This window comes from Cryphonectria parasitica (assembly GCF_011745365.1).
Source record: "Cryphonectria parasitica EP155 unplaced genomic scaffold M406scaffold_4, whole genome shotgun sequence".
NCBI classification, from domain to species: domain Eukaryota; kingdom Fungi; phylum Ascomycota; class Sordariomycetes; order Diaporthales; family Cryphonectriaceae; genus Cryphonectria; species Cryphonectria parasitica.
In genome coordinates this window covers 3124563-3140393 of record NW_024468912.1, presented here as the reverse complement: position 1 = coordinate 3140393, position 15831 = coordinate 3124563, and the positions used below count along the sequence as shown (strand labels likewise).

At 54.2% G+C, this 15831-nt stretch overlaps 5 protein-coding genes across 5 annotated transcripts; 4 read left to right on the top strand and 1 right to left on the bottom strand.

Annotated features, from left to right (window-relative positions):
- Nucleotides 1-965: 965 nt before the first annotated feature.
- Nucleotides 966-2849, top strand: M406DRAFT_38483 (uncharacterized protein; the record flags this gene model as incomplete). The annotated part of the gene is made up of 2 exons (XM_040924060.1): nt 966-1712; nt 1866-2849. The coding sequence occupies 2 exons, from the start codon at nt 966-968 to the stop codon at nt 2847-2849; spliced, it is 1731 nt and encodes a 576-aa protein (XP_040777032.1).
- Nucleotides 2850-3732: 883 nt separating this feature from the next.
- On the bottom strand, nt 3733-6737 carry M406DRAFT_88866 (uncharacterized protein). Its single transcript, XM_040926132.1, has 4 exons — nt 6540-6737; nt 6437-6479; nt 4971-6374; nt 3733-4911 (listed from the first exon to the last, which is right to left on the bottom strand). The coding sequence occupies exons 1-4, from the start codon at nt 6655-6657 to the stop codon at nt 4011-4013; spliced, it is 2466 nt and encodes an 821-aa protein (XP_040777031.1). The 5' UTR covers nt 6658-6737; the 3' UTR covers nt 3733-4010.
- Nucleotides 6738-7838: 1101 nt separating this feature from the next.
- M406DRAFT_351305 (Inositolphosphorylceramide-B hydroxylase) lies at nt 7839-9770 on the top strand. Its single transcript, XM_040922619.1, has 2 exons — nt 7839-8969; nt 9040-9770. Exons 1-2 carry the CDS (start codon nt 8215-8217, stop codon nt 9434-9436), a joined length of 1152 nt encoding a protein of 383 aa, XP_040777030.1. The 5' UTR covers nt 7839-8214; the 3' UTR covers nt 9437-9770.
- A 232-nt stretch (nt 9771-10002) lies between these two features.
- On the top strand, nt 10003-12823 carry M406DRAFT_346157 (uncharacterized protein). The gene is made up of 6 exons (XM_040922154.1): nt 10003-10528; nt 10623-10854; nt 10929-11237; nt 11335-11802; nt 11874-12184; nt 12238-12823. Exons 1-5 carry the CDS (start codon nt 10114-10116, stop codon nt 12133-12135), a joined length of 1686 nt encoding a protein of 561 aa, XP_040777029.1. The 5' UTR covers nt 10003-10113; the 3' UTR covers nt 12136-12184; nt 12238-12823.
- Nucleotides 12824-14743: 1920 nt separating this feature from the next.
- Nucleotides 14744-15660, top strand: M406DRAFT_329910 (uncharacterized protein; the record flags this gene model as incomplete). Its single annotated transcript, XM_040920466.1, has 5 exons — nt 14744-14907; nt 14967-15110; nt 15178-15211; nt 15379-15423; nt 15565-15660. The coding sequence occupies 5 exons, from the start codon at nt 14744-14746 to the stop codon at nt 15658-15660; spliced, it is 483 nt and encodes a 160-aa protein (XP_040777028.1).
- Between the last annotated feature and the right edge of the window lie 171 nt (nt 15661-15831).

Sequence of the window (15831 nt, the reverse complement as noted above, 5' to 3'; positions counted from 1 at the left end):
GGATTCAACATCAAGAGGGTGTGGAATGTAGCCCTATGGACACTTGAGACAGCTCTTCAAAACGGTCTCATAAGGGCTTGGCTCAAGGTTGTGGTGGTGAGAGAAGCACGCAGGACTTGACTCCACAGTGCCTTACTGTTCTTTACAGGTGGGTGACGTCGTATGGCTGGCCCCAGGCACTGATGACCCCTGAAGTGGTGCCTGTGGGGAACCCTGGCAGGGGCATAAATCCTGTGCCATGGGTAGCTGTGGCAGCTGGGGTCCTAGCACCTAGCATGGTGGGGCCTTCTCCCACTGACCCTACGCCATTCTTCCCAAAGCCCCAACATGTCCCTGTGATGATGGCATCCTTGGTCTTTGAATCAAACTTCCAACCACCACGACGACAAGCAGGAATTAGGGGGTACAACTAACAACCTGACCTCCCGTCTTTTGATATATACAAACATACATACATGGATATATATATGGATCTGTTTTCTTACCTATTGCTTCTTGTTCTTCATCCTCTATTGATACTTATGTGAGCTCATCTGCTTGACAGGAACAGACATCACGTCGGCTAATGTGGGGTTAGGAGCACATCCTCGGCCTTGAACCTTTTTACGGCCTCCTCCGCCAGGCGCGCGTTGATTCGAACCTCGTGCAGTTTACAGCCCCGCGCCCCTCTGTCCTCATGGATGCCCCTTGATTCTCTCAATCAATCATCTCTTTGACTTCTCCTCCTCCTCCTCTCCTTCCTCCCTTCCTCTTCAGCCATCATCATTGTCCATCTCCTGGAGGGGAGGATACCCTTGGCTGAGGTTCAGCGTGGGCAGCTTGTTGGGGGCGGGAATGCGACAGCAACAACCGTCACGAGAACGCGCCGACCAAAGAAGCACGATCGGAGAATCGACTCCCAGACAAGAGGACCTCCCGAGAAGCACCACGGCTCTTCTTCACGACTCGAGTCAACACCCGTCACCATGACGTCCAGAGCAGCTTTGCATCTGGCGCATGGCAGAGGAGCCGAGGGCCACCGTCTATGTCATACCCAGAGACAGCTTGACCACCACCACCTAACTACCCTCCTGACTTCGATTCGTAGCTATCCGCAGTGGCGGCGACGACAGCAGCAGCAGCAGCAGCAGGCCTCGAAACAGATCTCATATGGAGTACGCGGCTTTCACAATTACTTCGTCACCCACCTCCCGTCCTCGTCCCTCCACCCCGACTCTCGCTCCACACCGGGACCCCACCACAAACTCCCTCGCGATGCTTCGGCACCGCACACCCCCGACTCCTCGGGCGTCGCGCCTGCCTCGCCACCGAACATGCCTTCTCGAGACCTCACCGTTGTTCGCATCCCCTTGCGCAGCGCAAAGCACCACTTTGGCGTCTTCAGCGGCCGCGGCAGCCGGCCCTACAATGAGGACGTCAACCAGGCTGGCACGATCAATATTCCCGCCTTTGCGAAGCGCGCTCCCATGAGCCTGGTGCGCAGCGAGAGGAAGAACAGTGCCGGCGAGGCGACCACCGCCGACAGCCCCTTTGGAGACCCGCAAGTCTTCTATTTTGGTGTGTTTGACGGCCACGGCGGGAGCGAGTGTGCCGAGTTCCTGCGGGATGAGTTGCATGGTTACATCGAGGAAGCTGCTCGCAAATTCGAGCTCAAGAGCAGTCTGCGCAAGAGGAACAAGCTGCTCAAGGGTGGCACAGACAAGGACAAGGCCGTTGCTGAAGACACATCAGGCGGGCCCACTGCCTCGACCACCAAGAAGAGAGCGCTGGACGCCGTCGACCTTAAGAGCGCCAAGGAGGTCAAGTCGCAGCTAGACGGCATGGCCGTTATGAACGGAAAGATGCCCACAGTTGCCTCCCAGGAGCCTATCCTCGTCAAGGCCGACGTACACAAGGCGGTCAAGCTGATGAACGACCTCATCGACGAGTATAAGAACACGATCGGTGGCTACTTCCGACGCTTCAAGCCTCCATTATTCGACCTGAATGCCGAGTCCAACGCCTCCGCCAAGTCTAAAGTCTCTATCGAGTCCGTCCTCACGTACGCCTTCCTCCGCGCCGACCTGGACTTTGTTACCGCACAGGCCCGCAAGCCCGACCCAGACGATCCCTACGTGAGCGACAATCTCCCGCTGAACAGCAACGAGATCCTGGGCAGCTCCCCTCACAGCGTCCCCTCGGGCCAGAATATCATAGGCGGGCCCGCTCGTTTCAAGGGCGGCAGTACAGCGTCCATCGCGCTCATCTCCACGCCCACCCCCGCGCCCTTCTGGCATCCCAACGCGCACAGCACCATCGTCGTTGCCCACGTTGGCGACACGCGCATCCTCCTGTGCGAGACGGCAACGGGCCTCCCCGTTCCCCTGACGAGCGACCACCACCCCAGCAGTCCAAGCGAGGCGAGGCGGCTCACGCGGTTTGCCGAGAGCAGTCTCGTCACCGACAGCTTCGGCGAGGAGAGGATCAGCGGTCTGGCCAACTCGCGTGCGTTCGGCGACATGGGCTCCAAGCGCATCGGTGTCTCCGCCGAGCCCGAGCTGACGCGGATGCAGCTCGGCCCGGCCCAGTTCAGCTTCATGGTCCTGGTCAGCGATGGCATCAGCGGGACACTGTCCGACCAGGAGATTGTGGACTTGATCAAGGAGGCGCGCACGCCCGAGGAGGGCGCAAAGAAAGTCGTCGGGTACGCGACTGAAGTAAGCATCGATGGTGACAATGCCACGTGCCTCGTCATCCGGCTTGGCGGCTGGGAGAGGCGCAGCGAGGGCGGCTTGGGCAGCCTGGGAACCAAGGAGATGAGGGATGCCAGGAAAGCAGAGGCCAACGACCCAAGGCGTGGTCGACGGTGATCTCAAAGCCCCCCCTCTCATCTCGTTTGTTTTCCTCGTCTATGACTGGATGATTTGCATGGCGTGTTTGAAAGGGGTTACAAAAAAAAGAAAGAAAGAAAGGTGGCAGGTGGGTTTGTCTTTTTTCATGGCATTTCTACGAGATGGCGCTTGTGTCGGCGTTTATTGAGGGGGTGGACAATCATTCACTTGCATACAGAAATCATCGGCGAATGGTCTCTGCAGTCCTATTCCGTTTTGTAATTTTTTTTTATTTTTTTTTTTACACGCATTGTAGACGGAGAGAGGAACTCGATAAGAACAACTACACACAAGACTGGCCCCGAGAGAAGGTTGGGTGGGTGGCATACTGCGAGCATCGGCGTCGAGGGGGGTTACCCTTTGTTTCTTCCTTCCACATATTACACTGCGCCACAGGAGATACCAATTCCCAAAAATCGAAGCAAAATACCGTTCTGCAGAAACATACATGCATACATACAGACTGGACCAGTGTGTGAAACCAGACTATCTTTGATGAGAAACAATCTTTCTTTCCTTTTTGTTTGGACCCTGCAATATGTTAGCCGTCGATATCATCTTCTGAGTGCGGCCTGATCAAGTAGCTTCAGGGACCAGAGGTTGAACCGTGATCCGAATCCTCTGTGAAACTACTTTTCGCCATGGGAGCCAGGGCGCCTTTTAAAGGATAATTTCCTTCAGCTGGCGGTTTCACTCTCACGGGCCGTTGCTGGATGCTGAGAGTAGCTTTTTCGTGGTGTGCCATCTCTTCATCGTTCTCATTTTTTTTTCAGAAGGTACATTCATGCTATTCTTCAATCAATTCCTCGATAATCGCTCGGCCGAAGGTTCTCACATGGTGAAGAGCTAGGTATGAGTAAAGCGGAGAAGATATGAAATATATATATATATATATATATAGAAGGTCTATGGAGGAGATTACGATCTCACAAGTCTTGACGCCATACCCAGGTAGCCTTCATACCTGCTTGCTCCCTCCTTCGTGCCCATGATCCTCCAAAAAGGAGTCAATATGAAACGCCTTCTCCCCCTCTTCGTCATTTATGGTTGTCATGCATCTCATCAAAGCCCTTCTCAAGCCAGCTTCTCACTGCCTCGGCGTGGCGTCCTCGTGTTTCCCATCAGCATCACCGTCCGCTCTCAGTATCCACGCCCGTATCCACCACCCCAACCAGGTGGAGGCTGGTCATACGGCCCAGGCGGCTGTCCGTAGGGTCCAGGGGGTCCGTGGTGGTGAGGTCCTGGCCCACCAGGCCCGTGTGGTCCGCCAGGCCCGTGATGCCCGTGGGGATGATGTCCTGGCCCACCAGGACCACCAGGGCCGAATCCTCCACCGGGATACCCGCCTGGTCCCGGAGGTGGTGGCCCTCCCCAATACTGCGGCTGCTGCTGTCCGTACTGGTTGTATTGTCCATACTGTCCGGGTTGAGGGCTTTGGCCGTATGTTTGCGGTGACGCACCCTGATAGTATTGGGTGGGTGGCGTAGCTCCGCTATACTGGTGTGCTGGGGACGCCGCCGCGCGCAGATATTCATCTGCCGCACCTCCGCTGGGCACCGGATCGCTCGGTGATGCACTGTGGCCGTACCCATATCCCGCGGAGGACGTGGGCCGGGCAGGACGCGCGGCGCCGGGCGGGGCAGACTCGTGTGACATGTACTGGTCCTGAGGCCTTCCGTCCCCACCTTCCATCGCACTGAGGTCGCGCGTCTGCACCTGGCTCCACAGGCTCCCGCCGACCTTGCCATGACCCACTTGACCGAGCGCGCTCGTCCAGGCGGTCCAGTCATTCTTGTTACCGCCTTTCTGGTCCGGACGAACAATGTGGTTCTTGCCGGCTTTGACGCTCTCGGAGGAGAGAAGGTTGTTGAGCTCATGTCGCCGTGGGTTCTCGTCGGCCCACTGCCGGACTGTGGCGAACATGTTCTTCTGGATCTCGATTTGCTCGTTGCGGATGGCTGGGTGGTGAAAGGCGCGCAGGACATCGTTGACTACTTCATCCACCGGAACGCCAGGGTGCTCCCAGGCATAAAGAACGCGGCTATGACCTGGTTAGCATATTATACAAGCTGAGCACGCTCTAGGTATGGCGATACTTACGGGACAGCGTACTGCAAGACGGTCGAGGCTACTCTCCCTGCACAAGAGTTGAGCACATTGGTGAAGTGGTCCTTGGAGAGCATGGAGTGGGTTGGGTTCGTGCAGCTGGGGTTCGTCCAGGGCTCCAGTTGGGCCTTCGCGCTCGCGCTGATCACACCTGAGCTGCCATCTTTGAGCACCTTGGACACCTGATTGATGATAGGACGGATGAAGGGGGCGAGCAAGCCGAGCACAAAAGCCGTCAGAGTCTCGCTGATGTGTTCCAGCAGCTTCTCTAGGCCGGGAACCTTTGATATCATATTATTGATCGCCTTGACGATCCTGTCCCGGAATTGGAGGATGGGGTATATTTTCTTGGCTGTCTCGACGGGATCGAAATTTGCTGACATGCCAGGGACCTGGTTGAGGTTGACACGCGGACGCTCGCTGTTCGCACGCTCTTGCTCAGCAGAGGCGCGTTGGAGCTCACGAGCCTCGGCGGCGAACCCAGAGCCTATACCGGGGAGGTCGGCGATGCTGGAGATGAAATCGTTTCCCGCCTTGCCACTGCTGCTCAGACTCAAGCCGAACAGCCCACGGTCTCCAGTGGGACCATCGCGAGAGGCGCCACCGGAAGAGACCCCTTGAGACTGGGCATTCTTCAGCGCGATGTCCACCTCATCAACCTCTGATTGGGTGAAGTGGTCCGTAGCCTCGCCTAGAACCGAATGCAGGAAGTCAACACCGCCAAAGGTGCCCGTCACAATGGGATAGACTCGCTTCCCATGAATAGTGATCTCGGCTGCGGTGCCGCAGTGCGTGAACACATTGTGATACCCCAGCTCTCGCAGGGCGAGCTCGCAGTAGTTGCTGTGAGCGGAAAAGTCCTCCATGCAGTGCAACGCCTGACCAAGGCACCGCAGGGCCTCACACAGATCTGTCTCCTTGCCCTTGGCTCCGGCTCCGCCGCTGGTGTACAGTCTGCCGAAATGGATGCTCCGCGCGAAGCTGAATCTGAGGTAGCCGGCGCTAGTCGCCCACCCGCCGCTCTCGTTGGCGATGTAGTTCTTCATACCGGTGTTGTGATCAATGTCCAGCTCGCGCTGGTCGACCGGCCCTCGCAGTCTCTTATCGAACTTCCTGGCATCGTCGCCATCTGCATAGCCGAGGGGGTTGTCGATGTGCTCTTCAGGCCTGTAGACACCCAGACGCTCCTCGGTAACCTCAAACTCGTCTGTGGCATATCCAAAGGCCATAAACGACAAGACCCAGACGAGGATGCGAATGGTCGCAGCGTTGACGCCCTTGAGTGAGCCAACATCGACAGCCTGGGAGTAGTCACGCAGCCAGTTGCCGAAGTAGGTCCGCTTCACCAACATCGTGGTCCATTTCTTTCCGTATAAGAAGCTTACCGTCTTGAGCATGCTAGGAGAGAGAAGTCAGCTGCTGCTTTTGTTTGACGGGGGCTTGCCATTGGAATCTCTTACTCCTCGATATCGCCATGACGCCAATTCGTACCTTCGACTTGGGCTGCACGTCAATGTTAGCTTTTTGTTTCTAGCTCGAAAACCTCCAGTAGTTGGGCCACACCGATCGAGGGAATATTTCCAGCCCCAAAAGCGTGAACCTTGGTGGTGAAGGCCAAGATGAGTAGGCAGATTAGCAGCATTGAGGTGGGGTTCCACCCCGCTCCAGACGAGGCCATCATGACTTGTTCGGTGCTCTTGCAGGGGAGGGAGGGAATTGGAGGACTCGATTTTGGTCAAAAGTAGGATATCGACTTGAATTGAGGCATAGAAGAAGGAAAACAGAGGATTACGTGTAGAACGTTTGCTACAGAAGTGGAAGTTTCCAGGCCGTGACAGGCTGTGACGTCGGCTTGCCAAGCTCAGCTTGTTTGCGTGTATCCACGCCGAGGGGCAGCGATGTGACAAGCAGCTTCCGCTACAGCGCTATCACCCTGAATGCCCGATTCGGTCATCTCAACCAGAATTCAAGCGCGACTTAGCAGCCACCCAAAAAACCCTGTACTATCCTGAAGAAAACATGTGAAAAAGGGTTGAAGAAGCCAAAGAAATTAGTTCTTTCTTTCGTTTCGTACATAGACGCATTAGAATGTTTCTCAAAAGCCTCTCAGGCGAAGTCGTCCTCTGTAATCATCTCCCTCCCTTTTTGACCGTTACACGCTCAATAAGTGGATATCCATCAGATTACGTGCAGAAACGGCTTGCTTTACCATAATGCTTGATCACTGCATATTCAGCGTATGCATGATTATTTAGGTCAATCATTCTACCAGCTGCAGATCTGAAAAGAAGAGAAAACAAAAAGCAAGAAAATAAGAAAGAAACAAGGAATCAATCCTGCGAGTGCTGAGTGGAATGGTGGTGCCTTGTCTCAAATACAAGAATCAGCACATGCAAGATGAGGGTGGCGAGCATTTCCAGAGTCGAAACTGAGGGGGGTCACACCACCCGGCTGCGAGGGTTCCGGCTGCAGGACAGAAAGAGCCAAGCCAGCCTAGTCACTTGGTGTATTATGGTACCAATTTACCAATGCACCTACCGCTGAGGACCCTCAGTTCTCCTAACCAAAACCTACCTCTAGAAGCAGATAGGTGGTGCCACTGATCATTCGACCCAGTTAGGCGGTCCTGGGGCCATTGAGAATCGGAATCCATAATTTTGCCTCTCTTCTTGGGCGGGCAATTGAGCTGTGACTGTGTACATTGGCTGACCAGGCCTTGTCAGCTTCAATCATCCCGCAGCGTCTCAAATTTCACGGGATTCTGCTAGGGCCCCTTATTCCGCGCGCACCTAAAGATCTGCAGCACTCAACCTTAGACACCAGCCCTTTAAATCACCCTTCCACCTTCGTACCAAATTTCAATTATTTCCCTTCTCCTAAAGTTTTGACACTTCTTTACCCTGTGGTGTTTTCATCAGATTTCATCGCCTTGTATTGCCGTTGTTGAATACTTCGTCCGTTTCCGTCTTTCTTGCGAATCCACTGTTGGCGGTAGTCTCATCAATACTTAGACCCGCTTCTGTGCCTATCGCCCTTAACTTCCCCCCCCCCCCCCTAGCTTTGCGACGTGGCGCGGTGTGGCGTGGTTTCCGATCGACTACAACTTTTCGTCTACTCTTCCTTGACCTAAAAACCAAAAAGACCACCTCGAGAATCTTCGAGAGTCTCCTGAGATCCTCGAGACGACCGTGCCGTTTTGTTCTTTCCTTCCCTTTCTTTCTAGTCGTATTTTAACAAGATGCCTTCACGCACACTACCCACCTTTACGCTTGCCGAGGTTGCGTCGCATAATTCGGACAAGGACTGCTATGTCACCCTGGGCGACAATGTCTACGACATCACCGACTTCGTCGAAGCCCATCCCGGCGGTCCCGAGCTTGTTCTCGAGTACGCAGGCAAGGACGTCACAAAGATCTTGAAGGACGAGGACTCCCACACGCACTCCGAATCGGCATACGAGATACTCGAGGAGTCGCTCGTCGGCTTCGTCGTCCCAGAAAAATCTTTGAACGGGTCTGCGAATGGACATGCAAATGGGTCTGCGAATGGTGTCAATGGCAACGGCACTGCCAACGGCGACGGCAACTGGGTCCACCCAAGAACGGGCATGTCGTGCGCGTCAGACCTGAACAAGGAGACAGATCCTTCTGAAGATTTCAAGAAGCACAAGTTCCTCGACCTCAACAAGCCGCTCTTCCCTCAGGTCTGGTTTGGTGGCTTCAGCAAGGAGTTCTACCTCGACCAGATTCATCGACCGAGACACTACAAGGGCGGCGAGTCTGCGCCTTTCTTTGGCAACTTCCTGGAGCCCCTGAGCAAGACCCCTTGGTGGATCATACCGACCTTGTGGTGGCCCGTCATCGCCTACGGTCAATACCTCGCCTCTCAGGGCTTCGAGAACCACTTCTCGCAGTTTCTGTACTCCCTGCTGGGCATTTTCCTCTGGACGCTCACGGAGTACCTGCTCCACCGATTTGTGTTCCACCTCGACTAGTGAGTCCCCTCTCTTTTTCTCTCCGGCACTTCCGGTGGGGCCACATTGCTGACCACCAGCTCACAACAGCTACTTACCTGACAACCGCGTCGGCATCACTCTGCACTTCACGCTGCACGGCGTCCACCACTACCTGCCCATGGACAAGTACCGTCTTGTGATGCCGCCCACGCTCTTCCTCGTCCTGGCCTTCCCTTTCTACCATCTCGCGCTCGCCGTCTTCTACTGGGACTGGCATATCGCCGTGGCCGTCTATGCTGGCGGTATCTTTGGCTACACCTGCTACGACATGACACACTACTTCCTGCATCACCAGAATCTGCCGCTGTGGTACAAGCAGCTCAAGAAGTATCATCTCGAGCACCACTTCCTCGACTATGAGAACGGCTTCGGTGTCACCAGCAAGTTCTGGGACATGGTTTTTGGCACAGAGATCAAGCAGCCCTCAGTCATGAAGACCAAGTGAGAATCAAGGCCGGCGGTGCTCCGCAGCTGCAGCCATGACCTGTAACAGATAGATAAATCTGCATGGGCGGACGTCCCAATTCATTTCGTTGTATATACTTTTTCGAAAGGCCAGTCCGGGTTGGACATCCTATCAGGAGGAAAAAGACGGTGGGTTTGTCTCAGTGAGGGCGCCCCCTTTCTCGATCGTACAGAACACAGCAATTAGGCTGTGTCATGCATGGTACCAGCGCTGCAGAAGATCTGGAAATGCTCACGGGTTTCTGCAATACAGACGGGCTTCGAATAGTAATCTTTAATCAATGCAGTCAAGAGAATAAGAAGACATGGAAGAGAAACAAGAAAAAGGAATAATCGCATTTTTGCAAGTCTTTTGAAATGCATTTGAGACTGTGCCCCTCGCTATTGTGGCACCAGTGCAGTGATGAGATTCCAGTCTCCCATCAGCCTGGGACAGGGTTTAAGCACTAGTTCTGTCCCGCACGGACCACCTGGTCGATGGCATGGTGAAATCTTGTCGGCCCCCACTGCTGTGGTCTTTTCTTCCCCTAACACTTGGCAGTCCACAGCACCCAACCTTCCTTGCAAAGCACCCACGCCGCCATCATCGACTCTGCATCGCTGTGTTCCCTTCAGATTGTCTGTGGACTGCATACTTTCTTCTAGAGTATCTTCAAGATGGCTTTTTACGATGTCGAGGCACTGCTCGACGCCACTGCCAAGCAGGATGAGAAGATGGAGGACGCACCCCCTGCGCAGCCGGGCACCACCGCAGATGTCGACGATAATAACCATCATCATGCCAACGGTAAAGACGACTCAACCAACGACAAGAGCCGCGAGCGTGACAGGGATCGCAGCCGAGATCGCAAGCGCCGAGATCGCGACCGCGACCGCGACCGCAGCCGTGACCGCTACTCAAGCCGCCGCGGCACCCCCGAGTCGGAGCGCACGCCGCGTAGCGACGCAGGTAGCCACAGAAGCAGCAGGCGTCGCAGCAGGAGCCGTGAAGACCGACACTCGCGCCGCAGCAACAGGGATGGCGATTACTATCGCAGCGGTCGGGGCCGCGGCGGCGGCGGCGGCGGCGGTGGTGGTGGCCCGCTCGCGCTCTAGATCGCCGGGCGGGAGGTACTACCGGCCGCGTGACGATCGCCGTGACTATCGCGATCGCAGGGACCGTAGAGATGATGATCGTGATGCGCCACGCCGTGGTGGTCGTACGCCGCGCGCTGACAGAGATCGCGAGGAGCCTACGCCCGCCCAGCTCACCGAGGACGAGAGGGACCGCCGGACTGTGTTCGTCCAGCAGCTCGCTGCGCGGCTAAGGACTAAGGAACTTAAGGAGTTCTTCGAGAAGGTCGGCCCTGTGTCGGAGGCCCAGATCGTCAAGGATCGTGTCAGCAATCGGTCCAAGGGGTGTGTATTATCTGTCCCTTTGTTTCAAACTTCAACACATCAAGTGCTGACAAGATCATCGTTATCATCAATAGTGTTGGCTACGTCGAATTTAAGAACGAGGAGACAGTCGCTGCTGCTCTTCAGCTTACTGGCCAAAAGCTCCTAGGTATCCCCGTTATTGTCCAGCTTACCGAAGCTGAGAAGAACCGCCAGGTTCGCGAATCTGGTGCCTCTGGAGGCCATCCTAACTCGATTCCCTTCCATCGTCTGTATGTTGGCAATATCCACTTCAGTATCACTGAGCAGGATCTTCAGAACGTCTTTGAGCCTTTTGGCGAGCTTGAATTTGTCCAGCTGCAGAAGGACGATACGGGCCGCAGCCGTGGCTATGGATTTGTGCAGTTAGTATACACCCCCCCCCCCCCCCCCAAAAAAATTCTTCCCACCTTTCTCTCTCACAACCTGCCGTGGCTACTACTTACTTACACATGAGCACAGGTTCAGAGATGCAGGCCAGGCTCGCGAAGCCCTCGAGAAGATGAACGGATTTGATCTCGCAGGTCGTCCTATCCGCGTCGGCCTTGGTAACGATAAGTTCACCCCTGAATCCACTGCCAACCTCCTGCAGAGATTCCAGGGCCAAAACCAACAGTACCAGGGATCCGCCTTCTCGGGCGCCGGTGGGCGCGGTGCTCCAAATTCCAACTTCGATCGGGCCGGTGCCCGTGACAACGACAAGGGTGGCGGCGCGAGCGCTCTCGACGACACTGACGTGGCTGGCGTCAACTTTAACAACTACAGCCGAGATGCCCTCATGAGGAAGCTTGCAAGAACTGATGAGCCTCCGAGCGCGAATACTGAGCGACAGATTTTGAAGCCCAAGACAGAGCAACCCAAACCACTCCCCGTCACTAACAACATGGCGAGCCGCTGCGTTGTCTTGCACAACATGTTTGACCCGGATGAGTAGGTCCCCCCCCCCCCTTTTCTCTTCTTTCTTACAAGGTTCTAAAGTCCGATTGCTAACGGCCTGACAGGGAAGAGGGAGATAACTGGGTCAAGGAGCTCGAGGACGATGTGCGCGACGAGGCCGAGGCCAAATACGGCCATGTTGTCCACATATCGGTCGACCCCAACTCGAAAGGCGACATCTACCTCAAGTTCGACAAGGTTTCTGGAGGCGAGAACGCCATCAAGGGCCTGAATGGCCGCTACTTTGGCGGCAGGATGATCACTGCGGCGCCTGTTGTCGACGCAGTCTACGCCAGTCTCTTCCGAGCAAATTCCAAGGCTTTCTAGTCGCTAATTCGGATCCGTCCAACTTGCACTCTAGGCTTTCTCACTACCGGTAAGAGAAAGCACAGCGACTTTCGGACTTGACGCGGTACTGATGACTGCAAGATACCTTTGCATTCTTGGCTGCATTCCGCGTCACGAGCGGTTTGCCAATTACAGCAGTGTCACCGCTCTTCGCAAACCATCCGATAACGACACTATGATTAATCTTGGTGAATCCTGCCGACACAAGAAAACCCCCCTAAAAGAAACAGAAAATCACGGCAATTCGAACGGCAAAGGCTGGTTCTATCCCGAATTTGAAACACCCAACTGACGGGGGAAAAGTTACAGATCACCTTCAACTGGACTGGTAACGCGAAATACGAAGAATGGTCCCGCTGATTCTCATAGTTTTTTGCTTCTTCTTCTTTTCTTCATTAATTTCCGCCCCGGTGTCTGGCACGTCAACGTTCATCTCGTCTCCCCCATCTATGTTCTTTCCTGGGACAGACCAAGCAGACAGCGTCTAAGGAGGAGATGGGGTTTCTGCCACGACGAGCTGCTGATGATTGTACTTAGGGCACCTCACCTCTCATGTTGACATTTCAGCCTGGTCGACCCACTTCGCGGACGACGTCGATGGGCATCCTTTTCTAGATCCTTTGCAATAGAACCCGGTGTTCCCTGAACGGTGGTTACAATTCTTGTGATACGCATTTCTTCTGCCTTGTTAGTACAGTGAATCGTGCCTTGGCCTTCTACGGTCCTCTTGGAAGGGGTCCTTCTCTCTGACCCACACGAGCACAGCTTCTCCATTGATCGAATATTGCGCCCTTGAGAAAGGATGTCTAGATCACCTCTGATATGCTCCCTGGCTCGTTATCATCACTGTCCTTTTGTGGGATCTTTTCACCGTTGCCCTCCACAGGCTTTCGAGTCTTCTTCCATGACTCCATTTACATGAGTAGTATCCTGTGCTGTGTGAGTCCACACGCGTCTGGCATCTTGGTCCGGGCCAAGCCATCGCTACAACCAGGTCCTCTTCCTCGTCTTTGATGCCTTTCGCAGCCGGGTGTCCCTCCATGCACGAACAACTCAAACCCTTGCGACCTCTTGCTCGCCTCGTGGATTCGTGTTGTTAGACCGTGCTGTGTTACACCCCTTTGGTAATGTCACTCTTGGTCAGTCAGCTATCTAAGACTTTCTTTTTCTTTCTCTTTTGTCTAGTCGTCATCTTTTTCTACCTTGTAGGGATGGGTCAGTCATCAAGTCCAGGTTGTGACTACCCTTCGCTCTATCATCGCGCAAGCTTCAGGCTCAGATGGCTGAGGCAGGCACGAACAACGGGCAAGGCTTGTGTCCGCCAGCATTAAGTGATGGGTTCTTATGCTCTCTTGCCATTTTTTCGTCGTCTCATTGCGAGAGTCAACACTCTACCAGACTCTCATCTTCCATCCCGTTTCTGCTTTCTTCAGGCAATTGCTGTCCCTTGAGCCTATGTCATGCGGCAGTATAAGAGAATCGGCTCTTCTCTGACTGCTGGTCCTTGCTGTCTATCCCCTGGTTGTCTTGCCCATATCTTCCGGGCTGACTACATCAAGCCATGCATATACCTCTCTATTGCGATCTACAGTGGTGCTGTAGTGCTACCACCAAAGGGAGCTGGCCACCAACAGATTAGGCTTGGTGCTAGCAGAGGTGTTATTCAGTGCTGGTCTTGCCCTGGAATACTGTAGGACTTTGTGAGTGAGCCCTTTTGATATTCACCGGACTGTTGACTGATAACCTAGATATCACAGTGACTTGCTGCCTGAGGATATTGTCTCCAGTTCAAAGCAATCAGGACTCCTACTCTCTTCTTCTTGTATCAGGGATAGCGAGTGTCACTCACTTTGGAGCCTACCCTCTACTCTCATGGTCTATTCATGAATAGCATTATGAAAGTGTTATTGGGTCCTGCTCATAACAAGTCTTGTCCTGTTTCTTTGAGGCCTTTGGTCCTGGACCACTAGACAAACCAGGTCGTGCTCTGGAACCACGTCTCTGGGTTTCCACACATGGGCCGAGTGTCTGGGGGAAGATGGCCTCTTTGAGGACTACCCATCCGGACCAGCACTGGTACCCTCACTATTGACAAGGCTCTATGACATCTTTGCTTTCACCCCATCGTCGATCCAGCATTTGGACGGGGATCGAGAATGGAGCTGTGAGCAAGCTTTTATACCAGCTCAAGTCAGAGGACATCCCGGGGCTGCTCGGCATTGCGAATTTTAACTTTTTACCACCCTTTCCACGCTCTTTCCTACTCTTCAACATCCATCCTTATTCTCACTTCCTTCTGTATCTTGTACACAATTCAATTCTCCATCATCAGTCTTGTCATCACGCAGCATCGCGACCGCTCAGACATCTGCAACGATCATCGCCTCATAGTGCCGTCGCGGTTTTTGGCTTGCATCACATATTTGTATCCTCTCAGGCCCACGTTGAGCTACGCGATACACGCCCACCTCGCCGTGTCGTTAACAAGGCCTTACGAGTCGAGCTCGGAACATCATCATGTAACGGCAGTATCAACATCCAACAGTCAAGTCATCATTATTCCCCCACTATTCTTGCCGTTCTCGTCATGTCGCACGATCCGAATCCGCACGCTGCGGTGGCCTATCCAAGGTACCCATACAACCGGCTTCCTTTCAACACCCAGAGCAAAGGCACCAATCACTGCGCACAGGAGACATCTCAGCAGGGCTTGGTCGAATACATGGACTATCAAGCGCCAGCCCATATTTTGTGAGTGTCTTCCGTACGTTGGGTCCTGGCACTTGCTTCTGCTGCTGATATGAATCCAGAGCTGCGGATTCCTATCCTGCTCGTCTTCAAATTGAGGGGTACAAAATCGCGCCACATGCCGATGCCATCCAGCGCGCGCAGTGTATGCAACTGGTGCCTACCAACACTCCCGTGGGGTATCCTACGATAGCAACCATGCTTCGGTAAATACTCCTTTCCGTGATCGAGGCTTCATGCTGTGAAGGGGTAGACACGCTGATTATGACACAGGTCGTCGTCGTTGGCGAGACTGCCGTGGACCCCGGTACGTACGATTGCGAATTCTCAACCTTTTCCTCCTCTTGACGGCAGAGCACCACGGCACCATGAGCGCCTGTGCTTCAAGTCACCATTTATTTTCTGACATACATTGGCTTCGACTCAACACAATTGTTTGGGCCCTTGAGTCAACTTCTCCTTTATCGATCACAGCCAGTGCAAGTGCCCCAAGGGATATTGATATGCTTCATTGACTTTGTAAGGAGAGGCACTGGATGAGCTTCGCTGCATTACCAGTTCAGCCTGACTCACTACTTCGTCTGGTTTCCCAGGGCCCATTCTCATATCCTCCAGGCAAAATTGTCATTGTCCACTTCCTTCCCCTACTGTCTCCTTCAGTTCAATTCACTTACTCCAGTGACGCACGTTGCCAACCACGCCATGCTCACCCCGATCCCCTTCACAGTCATTGTCGACTGTGCCATTATCGAGTAGGATCGATAGGACAGTGGCACCTACAAGCAGTGCAGATATAAATCACCTGCAGTCGACAAAAATCCCTTGGTCCCTGCTGATCTCTTTTCTCCCTTTTGCTTTGAACTCTCAACCCTTCTCCCTGCAACAGCAGCAGTGTCTGTCTGGAAATCCTTCTTGGAGCATCCCAAT

What these genes read in the sequence shown, in the direction of transcription:
- M406DRAFT_346157 (XM_040922154.1), top strand. Translation starts at nt 10,114, where the DNA reads ATGGCTTTTTACGATGTCGAGGCACTGCTCGACGCCACTGCCAAGCAG. An exon ending in CGGCGGCGGCGGCGGCGGTG is followed by an intron (nt 10,529 to 10,622) that starts GTGGTGGCCCGC and finishes GGGACCGTAGAG; the next exon opens with ATGATGATCGTGATGCGCCA. An exon ending in GTCAGCAATCGGTCCAAGGG is followed by an intron (nt 10,855 to 10,928) that starts GTGTGTATTATC and finishes TATCATCAATAG; the next exon opens with TGTTGGCTACGTCGAATTTA.
- M406DRAFT_88866 (XM_040926132.1), bottom strand. Translation starts at nt 6,657, where the DNA reads ATGATGGCCTCGTCTGGAGCGGGGTGGAACCCCACCTCAATGCTGCTA. An exon ending in TGGAAATATTCCCTCGATCG is followed by an intron (nt 6,480 to 6,539) that starts GTGTGGCCCAAC and finishes ATTGACGTGCAG; the next exon opens with CCCAAGTCGAAGGTACGAAT. An exon ending in GTCTTGCAGTACGCTGTCCC is followed by an intron (nt 4,912 to 4,970) that starts GTAAGTATCGCC and finishes ACCAGGTCATAG; the next exon opens with CCGCGTTCTTTATGCCTGGG.
- M406DRAFT_351305 (XM_040922619.1), top strand. Translation starts at nt 8,215, where the DNA reads ATGCCTTCACGCACACTACCCACCTTTACGCTTGCCGAGGTTGCGTCG. An exon ending in TTTGTGTTCCACCTCGACTA is followed by an intron (nt 8,970 to 9,039) that starts GTGAGTCCCCTC and finishes AGCTCACAACAG; the next exon opens with CTACTTACCTGACAACCGCG.